Source organism: Mycteria americana, chromosome 2 (genome assembly GCF_035582795.1).
Source record: "Mycteria americana isolate JAX WOST 10 ecotype Jacksonville Zoo and Gardens chromosome 2, USCA_MyAme_1.0, whole genome shotgun sequence".
Lineage (NCBI taxonomy): Eukaryota > Metazoa > Chordata > Aves > Ciconiiformes > Ciconiidae > Mycteria > Mycteria americana.
In genome coordinates, this window is record NC_134366.1 from 7,941,409 (window position 1) to 7,957,313 (window position 15,905).

The 15,905-nt window shown below is 41.5% G+C and overlaps 1 protein-coding gene across 1 annotated transcript in view; it reads right to left on the bottom strand.

Moving 5' to 3' along the window:
• PRKAG2 (protein kinase AMP-activated non-catalytic subunit gamma 2) overlaps nt 1–15,905 on the bottom strand; it is a 229,291-nt gene that overhangs the window by 154,135 nt on the left and 59,251 nt on the right. Inside the window, exon 2 of the mRNA XM_075492347.1 lies at nt 5,999–6,070. Within this exon, the coding sequence (XP_075348462.1) occupies nt 5,999–6,070 (72 nt within the window). The remainder of the gene's footprint in view (nt 1–5,998; nt 6,071–15,905) is intronic.

Below are 15,905 nucleotides of genomic sequence, written 5' to 3' on the forward strand. Positions count from 1 at the left end.
TCCTCTCTAAGAAGCCATTTCTGCTCCCAACCTAGAATTTAAGGACCACTTAACTGCAGGGAAGAGAAGCATCCTGCCAAAGTGACGTGGCCAGAAACATGAACAAGCTGTGCTGAGAAGACCCTGACCACAAACAGGCAAAGGCTGTGTTGGAGCTGGGGAAACCCAGACACTGCCTGTGTCCCTGCCGCAGCACGTCTTCGCAGCCATCTCCCCTGCTCCCCTGGCAGGGCCCTCCAGCAACAGGTCCTTCCTTGGGCACACAGCCTTCCCCAGATGATGCCCTCCTTGAAAAATCTCTGGCTCTGGTTCAGTTTCTGGTGAATTTAGATTCATTTTTCAGAACAGTCCAAAAAAATAATCTGTCTGGAATATGAATGGGCTCAAGCTAAACAGCTTTTCAAATGCTTCTGAATTTAAGTGGAAGTTATTAAATGCTCCTGAGCTCCATTCCTTTTTTCTCCAACTCCAAATATTTAGGACATTTATGGAGCATTTGAGTTCTGTTTGCTTTTACAACAGTGAGTTATTTGACCTTTATTTTGCCTCTTCACTTAAAAATTTTTTGAAAGGTGAGTAACAGAAAAGGAATTGCCTCCCACCATCCTTGACAGGGACAGTAAACACAATTAGAGACGATACACCAGATAGGTGCCTGCACTTGTTTCCTGCCCTTCCACTGAATCCCAATAAAAAAGCCCTTTGATAAAGTTAATTGGATGATTCTCTCATTCTGCTGGAATAAAAGAGCTCACAGAAACACAAGAGCTGTCTTCATTAGACTGAAAGGTAATGAAGGACTTACTCTCGCAGGCACCATGTGGTCACATTTACCACCATTAGTTCCCTTGGTTCTGCATGAGCAGTAACAATTGAGACGACAACATATTTTACAGGATCAGAGATGTCACTTCCCAAAACTAAAGTACAATGACACTTCCCCAAATTAAAATACAATGGGATGTGGCGGGCTGCTCTGGCAGGCTCCGAGAGCCCTGCATTGCTGTACGGACAGTTGGCGTTAGGTTTCCAGCAGCGAGCAGGGCTGCGCAAAGGCGGAAGCAGGCTTGAGGAAAGGTGAAAGCAGGGCTGGCTCCCGGTCCACTTCCTAACCCTTAACTGCATTTATTTTAAAGCAGCAGATGGGAAGGAGCCACGCACATGGCAGTGCAGCGGTTGGCACACGTGTCCTTGCCCTGAGACTCGCTGCATCCACTGCAGATGCCCCATGCCAAGGCTGTGGCACCATCTAGGACACGCTCCCCATCCTCCTTGCTGAAGCCAGTTCGCTGCTCATAAAGAAATGGATAATTTAAAGACTGGGGGAAAAAAAAAATCAAAAGGAGATTTTTTTATCCAGTGAAGGGGGGGGCTAAAAATGGCATATTTTTTGCTTCTCCTCCCTGTTCCAGGGGTTGCTCGTGCAGTTCCCATGAGTCACTGGACAAAACAGAAACAATGGTGGGGCCAGAAGCAGGACAAAGCGATCCTCGAAGTCCTTCAATACTGGAGTCACTCCTCAGATGTTTTCTGATCCTAGTTCATCAACGCTTTCCTGCATTACTGATAGCAGAACTGCGAGTCAGTGCCAAACGCAGCCGTAACAAAACCTCTACTTTTCACCCTATTCCTTTATTCGTACATCCAAAAACCAAACTAATCCATTAACCACTGTGTCACATCCAGAATCCGTGTACGGCTGATTACCTACAGCTATTCTCAGAATCTAATCAAAGCTTTGCGAAAGACTTCCCAAAAATAAAGTCTGCATTATTTGCTCCTAGGTGTAACTGATCACAATTTCGCCAAACTGAAACGGGCTGTTTGTTTGCAAAATGTGTTTTAGGTGATTCAGGTCATTTTGCATTGGAGAGTTTCCTGCTCAGAATTTACCACTCTCTTCCCCCACTTTTGTATGAATTACAAATTGTATCAGTAATGAGTCTGTATTTCTTTCAAGTCACTGATAAAGTATGATATAGTATAGGAACAGAATGTTTTGTCTGCCTAGAAACAAAATTTTCCACTGATGAGTCTCAATTTATTTTATCAGCCAGGTTTTTATTCATTTAATAGGCTCCATGTTTATTCAGTGTCATTCCAGTTTCTTAAATCAAAATGTCTTGTGCTACGTTTTTATATACATGACACCGACACTATGACACTTTCCAACCAAATTTATAATTCATTTAAAACCCCACATTTGATCAATAAGAACTGTTTATCATTATTTCCAATCCAAATGAGTCTATTATAATAGCATCATTAACTATCCAACATTAGATATTTCATTGTTTTGCCCAGGACTAATGTTTGACTGACAAACCTGTAAATTATTCTAATTGCAAACATTGTAAATATTAACACGGTAATTGCTTTTTTTGCAGTCTTTTGGAACTTCATCTCTGCTCTAAGATTTATTAAAAATCAGCACTAGTCAGAGAAAGCTGTGCCAATTCATTCAACTGTGTTTTATCAGAGTTGTTTGGATTTAATTTTAAAATGTCTAGCTTTAGCATCTTCTGCTTTAAATACACTTCAGTCCTTAATACGACAGTCACCATTATCACCTAAGATAAACATCTCACCAGCTTTTTCCCCATGTAGAGAAAAGAACTTTTAATGCACACTTCTTTTCCAAGCTTTATTCTATATTTTAATGATAATTCCATTATTTCCATAAAGGAATAGATCAATATTACTCTTCAAACTTATCTTCTTCCTCCTCTTCCCTCCTCCATCTATCATTTGCTAGCTGCCTCCCCATGGACAATTTTCCTCTTGTGTCATTTTCTTCTCTCTAATCATTCACAATCCCGGGCTTTCAGCTGAAAGCAATGACTATTGGTTTCCTATAATTTCCACACCTTATCCTTTAACCTACATTTTAGATGAAGGATCTATATGCATTCAAGGTACTAAGATCTCTAAAATCGATAGAGCCATTTGGGTGCAGAGGGGCACTCATCCCTGACTGCTGCCCTGCCACACCATACCAGAATTATTTTCTGAATGATGCTCCACATCATTCATGATTTTCCAGGCCTCTGAAATGCCCCTCTTCCACTGTCTTTTTCCAGACCAAGGAAATCCAGTAAATCTAATTGCTTCTCAGCTCCTGGTTATCCTTGTCTATACTGCTGTATTTAATGATCCTCTAAGGTCTCTCTGTAAGGATTCAAGCCATTTCTGGAGAGTCCTAGCTTTGAGCATGGGGCAAACAGCAATCCCAGTTGTTTCAGACAAAGCTACCAGTACAAGTATTAAGGCACTTTGTCAGGCAATAAGAAGGGCCAGAATACCTGCCACAGGCACAAGAGCTACCCTTCTCCATCACATCACACCAAAAGCTTCTACACAAGTCTTCAGAATATTATATTCACCATCTTCAGCAGAGGAAGATGAAAACTATCCCTATCCCCTTCCTGCCATCAGTCATAAAGGAAAGAAGAATGCATCATTTATAGCAGTAGCCATGTTAATGAGAAGTGATTAAGGCTAAACTTCAGGAAATGTGTGTCACATTCCCACCGCTGCCAAAAAATTCTTGTGAACCTGAACAAATAATTCTGCACTTGAGTTTCCTCGGTGTGTAATGAGGATCGTTGAGATTGAGAGTCACTTGCATGGCAAAGTGCTGAGAATCTATGTAAAAAATGTTAATTCAGTTTCTAAAAGCCTTTCACAAAGAACAGGAGACTTAAATTAATAGCAGATTGGAAAGACAGGTTGTGAACCTTCTCTACCTTGATCTACAGCCCAGGTGACAGAAGAGTTAAGTGCAGGAAGAGAGGCATCCCTGATGAATTGCCAGGATCCAACATGACTGATGAATCGAAAAGCCGTGCTACTGATGAAATACTGACTTCCAATATACAAAAGTTACATATCACACTGTGATTTCAAACTTGAACAAAGAAAAACCATCTCACTTGAAAGTGAACAGCAACTTGGGAACTTCTTTATATAGCATCAGCAGGGACTGACAAACGTTTAGTTGGAATTAAATAAAATACTGCAGTCTGATGCTAGCCATCATTCACTAGCAGCAAAGATCCCACCCTTCACATTGAGGAAAACAATATTTAGGATGAGATGTGTGGCAATGGATTTTGCTAATTGATCTCTTTCTTATGAGAAGTTGGGCCCTGCCAGTGGCTTCTTACCACTTTGTTGCACGTGTTGAACAGAGCTCCTGTTGAACAGAGCTACTTTCTAACAAGTATGATGTTAGAAAAAACTCTGGGTCTCATACACTCAGTCAAAAAGGTCAGTTAAAAAAGCACTTTCAGATGTTAAGCCCCAGTTGCATGGTTATTCCAAAGTTAATTGCACTTCCATAAGCAGAACTTGACCCAAGTCTGGGGAAAAAAACCCAGCATTTACTGAAGCTGCAAAAAGGGGCAACTACTGAAATGTTCTTCCAGTTGTCCCCAAGACAAGCACTCATCAAAAGAGTCCCAACACCAGTAAGAGGAAAAACAAGGGCCTCATAAATGGTAAAATGGAAGTCATTAAATGATATCATGTAATACTACACGAGTGATATTTGCTTTGGTATATTTTTTTCTTCAGGACTGAGACTCATGCAGCTTTCTCACATTTCTTTGAGAAAAGGAGGTGATAAATAGAAAAGTCGAGTTTTGGCTAGAAAACTCTGCCTTCTTCCAGCATGACAATCCTTTCCAAAAACATCACATTGTTCACTTTATTCAAACCTACCAAACAAGCACCTTTTGGTAACACTGTATATTTTAGCTTCCCTGACACCTACAAGAGTTCCTCTGCGTCAGCGACTCCTACGTCAGTCTTAAAAGGTCCAATGCAGAAAAGAACAAGGCCAATGTCATAAACATATTCAGTCACTGATGGATTGCAGGATTTTTTTAAACAACTGTCCTTTCCTGTGAGGTGCAAAGGAGTAGAAACTCATGCTGTCAATAGAGCTAAGTTATTATTGTTCTAGATGCAGATTAGCTTCACTAAGGAGATATTTATTGCTTCACCTGCCTTGAACTATAACTGCAGATTCTTTGACAAATGGCTTGTAGCAGGTTTAATCTTCACAGAGGTCCATAGCCTTGTAAATATTGTCACAAGTCAAACTGGTCCACTGTGTAGCTTTTGGGGTTATCTACGGTTCGGAGGAGTATCTATCTCTTTTCATCAAGGCTGGTAGGAGGCTTACATTTAGCAGACCAGCTTGTACTTCAACGCTTTGTGAAAATGATGAGGCCAGGACCTGAAGATGACAGATCCCACCCACAATTTTTATTGCTTTGAAGATTGTGTAGGCGCTGTATAACCATCCCTAATGTCATCCATTGAATAGGCTCGCCTGATCATTTTAAAGAAAGCAAACTCTGTGAATGTATTGGTTTAATTTAATAGCAGGCCATCAGAAAAACAAATCATAGCAATGCCTCCAGAAGGATAACCTTGAGTTCATCCCACATCAAGAAGGAACCTTTCCACCTTGTTTATGGGAAGACCCTACTGCTATGGCTTTAGCAAACGAAGGCAGCTCATTTTGCCAGTGCCAGGAACAGATAGATCAAGGACATTGAACAGTTAAAACCTCTGTAGCCAGAGAGGAACCATCAGGAGGCAATTCCAGGAAAACATACCAACAGCCACAGACACCTATTTGGGCACTGTATTTCTGTAGCAACACCACAAATTTTGTTAGCTAACTATATTCCTGAGAATACAGTTATGCAGTATCACTTCATTGAATTACAACGGTGTTACACACAACATCTGCAGTACTTAAAGCAATTCCACCACAGGTTAGCATCGTTTACAAGTTATGCTGCGTAAGCACTGTCATGGTAAGGTCTGCAAAAGTCACTATATTTGCCTTAGTGCATCACTCTCAACAGGTTAATGGTATGGAAGGAAAGATTAAAACCCCAGACTTTTTAAAGCCTAATAAATTGTGTTTACCACCAAGGGACTCAACCACTACAGCGAAGGTGAAGCTTTGGAAATATCCTACCTTGCGAGAAGCATTTTTGTCTGTGCTCTCCACATCACCGTCCAAGAATGGCATGGCAAATGAGCTGAGATCCTGCCAGGACAGAGAAGAAAAATTGATGTCCTACATTAATGTCTTGTTCCTTCCATTAGAGCATCCCATGATTGTAGCCCGTGGTTTTATTTCCGAAGCGCCCACTGCTTTACCCATAGCGATTGCTGGTAAGCAATAACACAGGTTCTGATCATTCTCCTTGGCTGTGAACTCAATGGCAGATGTAAGTAACAAGTGAACAGGGAGCCCTTAGCACCGCTTGCGCTACATCAGCACGAAAAAGCACCTGCACAGCCAAAGTCAAAAGTCTTGTGCTAAAACTTTCAAGGGGAGGTACTGAACTCCCACAGAAAATTTCGTAGGAAATTACAGCTTAAATATAGCTACTTGCTCAACAAATGGCCTATCTTGCCTTTAGTGAGGTGTATAATCTTAGTTTAAAGAGTATTTATGGCAATAAACAAAACCTGAATGAGAATATGTCAATGTTCTGAACAATATGTAACATATATAACAAAGAGGGAGAAAACTACGATGCAGTGCTCGGGGAGAAATAACCAATTCACTTGCACAGATTGGAGAGGAGCGCCCAATTCTGCATGACTAAAGACAATAAAGCCATAAGAAAGCACACATGCTCATCTTTAACTAACAAAAACAAACTGCAATTATATGCTACCTCCTGCCGTCTGTTCTGTTTATGCTACTTCGTGTTCCAGCCACGGGGTTTTTAGAGATCCTTTCTACATGCATAAGGAAATTATGTTAGTGTCAAGTTTAGCATCCGTTTGATCAGAAAAGTAGATAATGAGTAATTCTGTGACCAAAAGCATGGGGCTGCCTAATGCTGTGTGCTGAAAAACTGAGTCCTAGATCCCAAATCTTGATCTAAATGTTAGGAATACCTCCCAAACACACAACCTCCCAGATGCAAGGCGTCGCCCTTTCATGTAATGATTCAGCGCTTCTCTACCACCACATCTGCATCCCATTTAAAATAATTCAAAACATAAATAAATGTTTCACGTAAACCTAATTTGAGATTAAATAGAGCTTAATTAAAAATTAGCACTGGCCGGGAAGTCTGCAAGGCTTGCTTGCCTTCAGAATTCAGAGCAGCCACAGGTCTAATCACATCACATTGTGTAATCATACTAAATCCAAAATATGCTCAAAAATGTGTATAACACAGGCATAATCCTTACAAGTGTTTGAAAATATTCTGGTTACATAACGAACAACAAAAATAAGGAACAAAATATTGAATTACTGGAACTGAAGCACATGGGAGTAATTCATGCCAAGTTGGAAAATAAAAAAAAAGGAAGCAGCAGCCAGGCTTGGCCAAGCTGGCCCCAAATCATTAGGCCACAAACCAAAGTATTCATGACAAATTAGTATGCTCCCGGCTCTATCTATACAAATTCAATGGGAACTATCTACAAAGGCCCAAACTACAAAGCACCAACCCAACTATATAATGTCACCCTTGTCACCACGCTTTGACATCTGTGTTTCACATCACCTTCATTTGCAAATAAAAACGTAAGGAAACATCTCAAAACCAAAAGAAGAGGCAAATTTGTTTGGCAATAGATTTGCACTGTTATCAAGATTTGACAGAGGCTGAACCAAGTGCTGCAGGACCTTAAAGAAAAGCTTCTGTATTAATTTGCTTATTCTTCCAATTAGTTAGGACCAAAATGACTCACATACTCCATATATACATTATTCAGCCATAAATGGCATTTATAAACATTGTCAATAAATGGATTATTATTCCTACTTCATATGTTACTGCAAGACTTAAGTGATGACTCCCTGTGAAGAAGTTTAAAAGCCTAATGGAAAGTTACACAAAAACATATCCCCTCATGTTTACTTTAATTTAGCCAAAGGATTTACCAACATTTTCCTCTACCCATCTTCGGTAGTGAAGAAGCTGGAATCTGATGTGTGCTAAGTCATTTTCCATGGAATAAATCGAGGAAACAACCTCTTTGAGCTCCACATATTTGCGTCCCTATATCACTACTTGTTGTAATCCACAGGGAGAAAACCTGCTGTTTAGGAAGGCTGGAGACTGGATGGAAGAAACTGGGTTTAAGGGGACACATATCTAGTAATCAGGGTTGAAAAAGCTGTTCAGAAATCTGGAACAACTACAAATGAAACCATAACTTTTTTTTTTTGAGCAGAAACCTTCAAAAACAGGAGGGGGTAGGTAGGTACAACTATTTTTCTAGGAGCTAAATTTCAGTTCCCAGTTACAATTCCAAGCTTAAAAACATGTATATATTAAATCCTAAAGTCTAAAAGTATCATGAAACCCAGCTGATGACTCTATTCTAATTTGTAACTCTCGGATATCACGGACGTATGCTAACTTCATCTGTCTTTACGTGCAGAACAGGAGATCTCTACTTGTAAGCAGAAATAACTGGAGCTATACCTCTCTGGACAGCATGAGACCTTTCATTGTTAATACAGTGCTGGAGAACATTTCAAACAGGTTAAAATTGTACTTTTAGTCCTGTGATAAAGTAATTGTAGCTGCTACCTAACAATTTTTTAATCTTTCACTTCTTCATGGGATTCTATATGCGAAGGCATCCATTTACAGAAGGAAAAAATACATATATCAAATGCCAGGCTGCAAATACCGCTCTCTCAATTCCACCCTGTTGGTCGATCAAGGAAATATTAGATGCTTATTTTCTCTTTGCACAGATCTCTGCAGAATACAGACTAGATACCTATTTCTTTCTTGTGTTCCTCTTCATCCAGAAGCACATGTGATGACACAGTTGATGATACAGTAACTCTTTAAAAAAATAAAATAAAAACTGCTCCCAAAGTGTTGCAAAACACTACAGTACTTCTTGAGAGGCCAATGGTGCAGCCCCAGCTCTTATCACATATCTGACTGCTCTGATCTTATGCCAAGTGATACACATTGAAGGCTCGCTATGCCATTAACCTGGGATTGAAACCGTTCTTAGCTTTCTTGTTCTTCAGCTCTGCTTTACTGCACTTGGAATAAGTGCCCTGGAAAATCACGTGGTTCTGGAGAGACATTTAAAAAACTTCCACCAAAGGCGTACAGTGCCGTGTTGGTACAAGGGAGAGTGCTTCTCATTTGAGACTGCAGAGCCCTGGCTGAAGAACGAACGGCATCACTCCCTGTATCCATCAGTCCTGCATTATATCCTCGGAGGGACAGCTTCTGTAGAGACCACAGTCTATGACCATCGCTGTAAGGAACAAAGGCCACCAGGGATTGCAGCTCCTAGTGCTGCTAACCTGGATTTAAGAGTATGCAGTCTGTTTTTTAAAATTTTGTTAGCTTTCCTGCCATGCCTCTGGTCCTCAGTCAGTCGTTCGCATCGCTCAGCGCTGTCTGACAGCCAGGCATTACTCCTGCCATTCCCAATTAGAAAAAATGACCTCTTGAGCAGTTTAGATTTACTTTACAGCCACAAAGCCACTTCAGATTTATTTTGTTTTCCATCCACTTTTATTTCCAAGAGGTTGTTATGGCAGCTCCTGTTATATTCGCTGAAGGATACAGCCCCAGGGATATCAAAGCCTTTTCCGGAGGACAGCAGAGCTGTGACACAGCAGAGCCACGGCTCGGTGCTCCTGCGACCAGCCAGGCTCCCTCCTGGGAAGGGCAATCTCCCACAACACCTACTCTACAGGCCATTTTCCAGGACTTTTCTTACTGATAGCACAGGAGGTTAACAGATCTAAAAAAGCAACTAAATTGACTTTGTTTTTAACAGGCTTGTCTGCTGCTTTAGTTTTTGCAAGATATGTCAGGATAATTTTGTCTGCAAGCACACTTTTACCTTCTCTACCACTTCTTTCCCTGTTTCCTCTGGAGGGAAAACAGATATTGGGAAGGTTACAGATTCTTCACACTAGTTTCTCCTCCAAAGGTGAGACTAACTCTAAGGTGATTCTTGTCTGGGTTACCCCTACAACTAGAGGGTGATCCTTCCTAATTCCAGCTCTTTCTCCTTTAACAGCCCTTATATCAGAATACTTGGGATTATGTGAAAAGAAGGAAGAATAAAATTTTGTTCTTTGATATCTTGGGAAAACAAAGAACCTTTTCTCAGAACTGTTTTGGAGAATAGGAAGGAAAACCACATTCTAGGATACAGAAAGCAAATATATTGGCTGGCATAGTATAGCCAAATAGCAACAGGAGCAAGATCTGGTTAGCCAAGCCATTTTTCACCTTTTCCAGCCAGTTTCACTGTTCCTTTCCTTACTGAGGAGGATTCCTGCCAAAAAGGCTTGCCCAGACGTGCTGGTCTGGATGCTGCTGCAGTTGGAGACCTTGGTGTCAGAAGAGGGCTTCCAGCAATTCTGTTGCAGAGGCTACAAGCTTAAATAACAGACCACTAAAGCCTTGAATCCAGTAAACACCACAGAATAAACAAGATTTTTTTTTTATTATTGGTTTGTTTCAAGGCTACTTTGGCAGCCAGGCTGATAAAGCTTCTCTGCAATGGCTGAAGTCAAGGAGCCAGCAAGGCACTTTGGGGCATGCTGGGATTGACAGGTCAGAGACTAATTTCCAAGGTATTTTGGGTGGAGCAGGACCTTTTTATGGCCCTGCTCAACAGTGGTCCAAAATTTCAGGGCTGGGTATCAAAAGAATATTTCACAAACAGCTCCCTGCTGCCATCCTTTGCAACTGTCCCTTCAAACGCAAGACATGGCCATGAACAACATGGTTGGGTGAAGTCCTGTGCCCATGGGGATGGGTCCACAACCCATGAACATGGTCAACTCTTTGGTAATGTTGCAGAGGTGACTCAGGTCAGAATGGCTTCACAGCAGCCCCATGGCCCATCTCTTCTGAAAGGCTGGGTTCCTCAGCTATAAGCAACTTCAGAGTCCTAGCGTAGGTAGCATCATGCAGTCCTGACTACTGATGGTGTCACCTATGAGACATTATTTTTCTGCTTCACTAAATTCTATATATGTGCTAGGATTGCACCAAATTTAAGGATGAGAAATGCCTGCCAGACATTACAGTCTCTTTTTACAACATAACTCAAGCAGGAGGTGACACTTTACTAAGACAGCTTTTCAATATGGGGAGACAGCTCCTTTAATAAAATAAACAAAGAAAACAAGATACAGAGAAGTTGAGCGCTGACAAGAGCCCAGATCTCAGAAAAAATAGCTAAAAGCTGCACTCCTCAGCATCACACCTTAACAGGGCTCTTGGGGTCTCCTTCTCTGCTAATGTTACTGAGCTATGAGCACTTCAACTATCCTACCAAGGACAAAGAAAGTTGGGATTTTTATTAAACTTAGCTGTGAACGGTTTCTTTCAGCTCAGTCTGCACAGCAGCAGATTTTTTTTAGATCAACCTTGGATTTGTACGTATTACAAGCCTATGTAAAACTCTGAATAGCAAATATGCTACATATGCTAATAGCCTGCGAACGGAATCCAGAGTTTGAACTCTGTGGAATAGAGGGCACAGCTTGGTAGCTCTGATTGAATAGAAAAATTTCTTTTTTTGAGAACAATCCTATCTGGAAGCCTTTGGGGATTTATATCAACCACTCAATTACTGCACAAGGAAAGATTCAAAACTGACTTACACAGGAATTTCTGTCCTTTTGTTTTTGTTGTTTGGATGTCCTAGTCATAGTATAGTATAATAAGACCTGCTACATTGCTTTATTCCTTTAGGAGTAGGTTGCTCATTGCTTTGCTGTTCTCCCTCCCCCATGCCATCTAGACTGCAGCATGTGTTTTGGAGACAGAGATGGAAGTCGTACTGTGAGACTGAGGATGCTGGTGACTAAGGCTCAGTATGACTCAATGGGAGTGGGCAGTAACAGATGTACAAAGCTGGTTAGATTTGTGCAAGCCAGCTTTGTACTTCACAAGGCAATTCCAATTTATTTGTTTGCTATTACTTTTAAGGCTATTTGTATTAAAAAAGAACAACTGAGTGGGTCTGGAGAGTTTGAGATGGTAGAAATGAGATATAGAGACTTGATTTTGTCCACAGCATGAAGATGCCAGAGGCAGCATGGTCCAGGAGTCTCCCGGGTGACTGTGCAGGACCAGTTGTGCACATTTCGATGTCAAGATGGATACAGCATCAGATTTGAAATAACAGAAGGTAAATCACCCTAAATGACGTGCCTGGAAGAAATGGGAACTATTCAGTCCCAAAGAGGCATAATCTAAAAAGTTAGGGAGTAATGGCTGGCTAAAATCCAACCCAGATCTGGGCATGTGAAAATCCCCATCCATCTGGTGATTATTCAATGTCCTATATCAAAAAACTCACATACAAAAACTTTGCATAAGAAAACCAGCCTACATGTAATTTAAAGGCATTTCTTTCAGCTGCAACAAGAAATAGGCAAAGTACTAAAGAGCTACTGAAGCCACTTCTCCCCTGTTCTCACCCATGGGTCACCTGGCTTGGATTGCCACCACTTGGTCAGAAAGTGCTGCTAAAACTAAGAATTTCAAGGGGAAGGGGACAGAGAGAGCCATGAACCAACAAGTCCTTGCTATTTCCCTGAAAACAGCTCTCTTCCAAGCTGTTCTTCCTGAGTTATCCTGATCATGGGATACTGTCAGCCTCCAGCATATCTTTCTTAATTTCTAAACCTCTTGACTGATCCTGACAGGCATTAATCTCCAGCAGTCTATAGCAAATTCACCTTTTTTCTTCTGAGGCTGTAGACAAGGTTTAGTCAACAAACACTGCCAAGAGGCTATGGATTGTTCTTTGGTTTGTTCTCAATCTCAGACTTAAATCACTAGAACACATTCCTACGCTGTTCACGGAAAAAATGAAATTTTCTTTCAAGCCTCGTGCTCTCCTGCCAGGAAACACCACCATATCGTCTTGGTGATTCAGCCTTTGCAGATGAGCTGAGCACAGATAGCCTGGGGTGGGATGCAATCAGTTCTGCCTGGAGCCCCATAATGTTTATAATGTCCAGAGAGCTCAGGGCCGTATGGACACACTGTGATGAAGGGTACTGCTCTCCACCTCATCAGTAAATCCCAGACCATCATTAGGGGCTCTCTGACAAAGCCTGGATACGATCCCCATGCACACGACAGCCTGGTTTGTCAGCTCCTTCACACCGTGAACCACACAGTGCAGTGACTGGCAGCATGTTTATTACAACGGCAGATGGACAACCCAGCTAACGGGTAAATAACAAAATGTCATTTTAAAAAAAAAAGAGAGAGAGAGAGAAAAAGTGAGAGAACATCAGAGAAAGCAAGTCAGGGAGGAAAACTAAATTCTCAGTATTCCCTGTGACACCATGATCCACACACAAACTCATTATTAAGTGCTGCTCCTGGGTGCTCAGCCGAAGACAACCTTTCTCTGGTGAGACATTTCCTCCAAGAAGCACCCAAAGTTAAGAGACACAAGGTGAACGCAGAAGATAACACACCTCAGACCTGGAAAATGTGGTCAGATGAGTGATGAGTGAATTAAGAAACACCAAAAAGACACAACTATAGGGAAGGACTGCAGGAGACTGGAAATGTTACCCTTCAGATGGCACATACTCAGTGCCAACAGAATTGCTTTCCAATACTTATATGGTTGTCTTACACAAACGAGACACAGGATCCCAATGTATTTGCAGAGAAAAGCATGCATTTGCTATAAAATGTAACTTCAGCCACAGTGAAATAGCAGAACTACAGGAAACAAAAGATGATTTTGCCATAATGTAATCAAAACACTTGAGACGCTGCAGCATGGGGGCAATCTGAAGGGGATTCAAAGCAAGGATCATCATGAGGCTTTCTAAATCATCTCTACGCTTCAGCTACTTTAAAAGTCACTGTGTTTTGCATTTTTTTATATTTTTCCCCATTCTCCATAGGCCAGATCTCTTCAAAAACCATTTCCTCAAGGAAGAGTAAAACAAAACAAAACCAGAACTGAAAACCTCCAGCTGATGGCCTTATCTGAGAAGGACTTGCAGGGTTCTGCCTCGCATATGTATGACTAAAAAAGGTGACATTCACACCAGGCAGAAAATATCTGCCATAAATACTTGAACTGCAACTATTTTTTCCAGTTCACTGCATTTAGGAAGACAGCTGCCTCTTGCCTTCTCTTTACATTCTTGTCAGTTAATAACCGTGAATAATCTTAACAATTAGAAGAAAGCTTATAGCTGGAAAGCCAGGCAAGCAAGGGACCTGCTCTGATCAAGTAGTCCTCCAACTATAAAAGAAAGAAAGAAAAAAAAAAAGTAGAAGCAAAGAGGAAATTAGGCAAGGAAAGGAAGAACAGGATGGCCCTGTGCTTGGTGTGCTGAAGATGTGAATGGGAGGTCAAAGGGGACAACACACAGAGTCCACGACGAGGGAAGATTCCCCTCTTGATGCTTTCCTGCCGCATTTTCCTACGCCACTCTGCAGCTGCAGAGAACAATTTCATGTCTACAAAGTTTACAGTCACTTTGCTATAGCTTTTCTTACAGTTTTAGCACCACATGTAAAAAGAGGCCAATATATACAATATGTTTTATTTCATAGACTAAACTATTTTTTTTCTTTTCCCAAAAGAATGGATGTCTTCATTCTTCACACTCTGAACTCCCTATTTAAAGGTGCACTTTGCTGAAGCTGGCAACATAAAAAGCCCTCAAGGACAGAAGAAAGCTCAAATTCTCAGAGATCATCTAGAAAACATTATCACATTCATAGTACAGTACTCTGCCCTAAATCCAGCTTGTATGTCCTTCAGGTCCCACCCTTGGCTTTGAGCTGAGAGATGCTGAGATTTGGTACCATTATTTTTTTTTCCAGTTAGCGGTGCCATGCAATACTAATAAATTACATTACATCTTTCATCCTGTGGGAATCCAAACTGCTTTACAAACTGCGTATCCAGTCCAGAATAGCTTCACAGATGGACTTAAGTGATGAGACTTTCATTGCCTGCTCAGGCTTTCTGGTTTACCTCTGGGAAGGCATCAAGGACAGGATATCTGTCACCTAACTTCAGCCATGCAAAACACCGGTCATCTACCCCACACTTTTTGTCCAGCCTAGAGAGCAGGGAAAAGCCCACATCTCCAATGGGCAATGCACTCTGGTTCCCCTGGTACGGGAGAGGCTAGACAACTTGCTTAAACTTTGCATGATCCAACATAAGATAAATGAACCCCGCCTCTTACCTCTCCCTCTTTACTGCCTATAAAGTGGGAATAAAATAACTTATTTTCCTCTTTTTTCCTCTATTTAGAAAGCAAGCTGTCCAGACAAGGGATTGTGTCTTACTACGGGCATGTCTACACGGCAATTGCAAGCGTGGTGTACACCAGCTCGCTTTCACACAGCTCCGCACAGCACCGATAAAAGTGTAGCCATGACAACACATGGGTTAGCGTAGGCTGCAAAATCCCCGCGGGAGACTGAGTAAATACTCCAGCAATTTAGCTCACTTTGAGCTCCTCGCTCCTGCCGTTGTATGGCTGTCAGGACTCAGCCGGGCTAATTTAAGCCCAGCTTCAATCACCTCTTTGCTTGCAGTCTAGACATACTATAAGCATCCATACAAAGGGTAGCACAATGAGGGCTTAATCTCTGTTGGCATTTCTAAGTGTTACTAAAATGTACATTTGCTTTACACGGCTTTGGCTGCTGTGTAGAAAACACGGTTAACTCTTGACGGGGGTGAGTTGACGGGGTGAGTGCCCATTGGAGTGAAAACGAAGGAGCCACTGCGTCCAACTGAATCAACTAGAATTTAAATTTTAAGAAAACAGGGCAGTTATAGAACCTCTGAGAAAAGCCTGTTTTTTAAGAGAATTGGCATGATCTAAGGGAAAAGTCCAA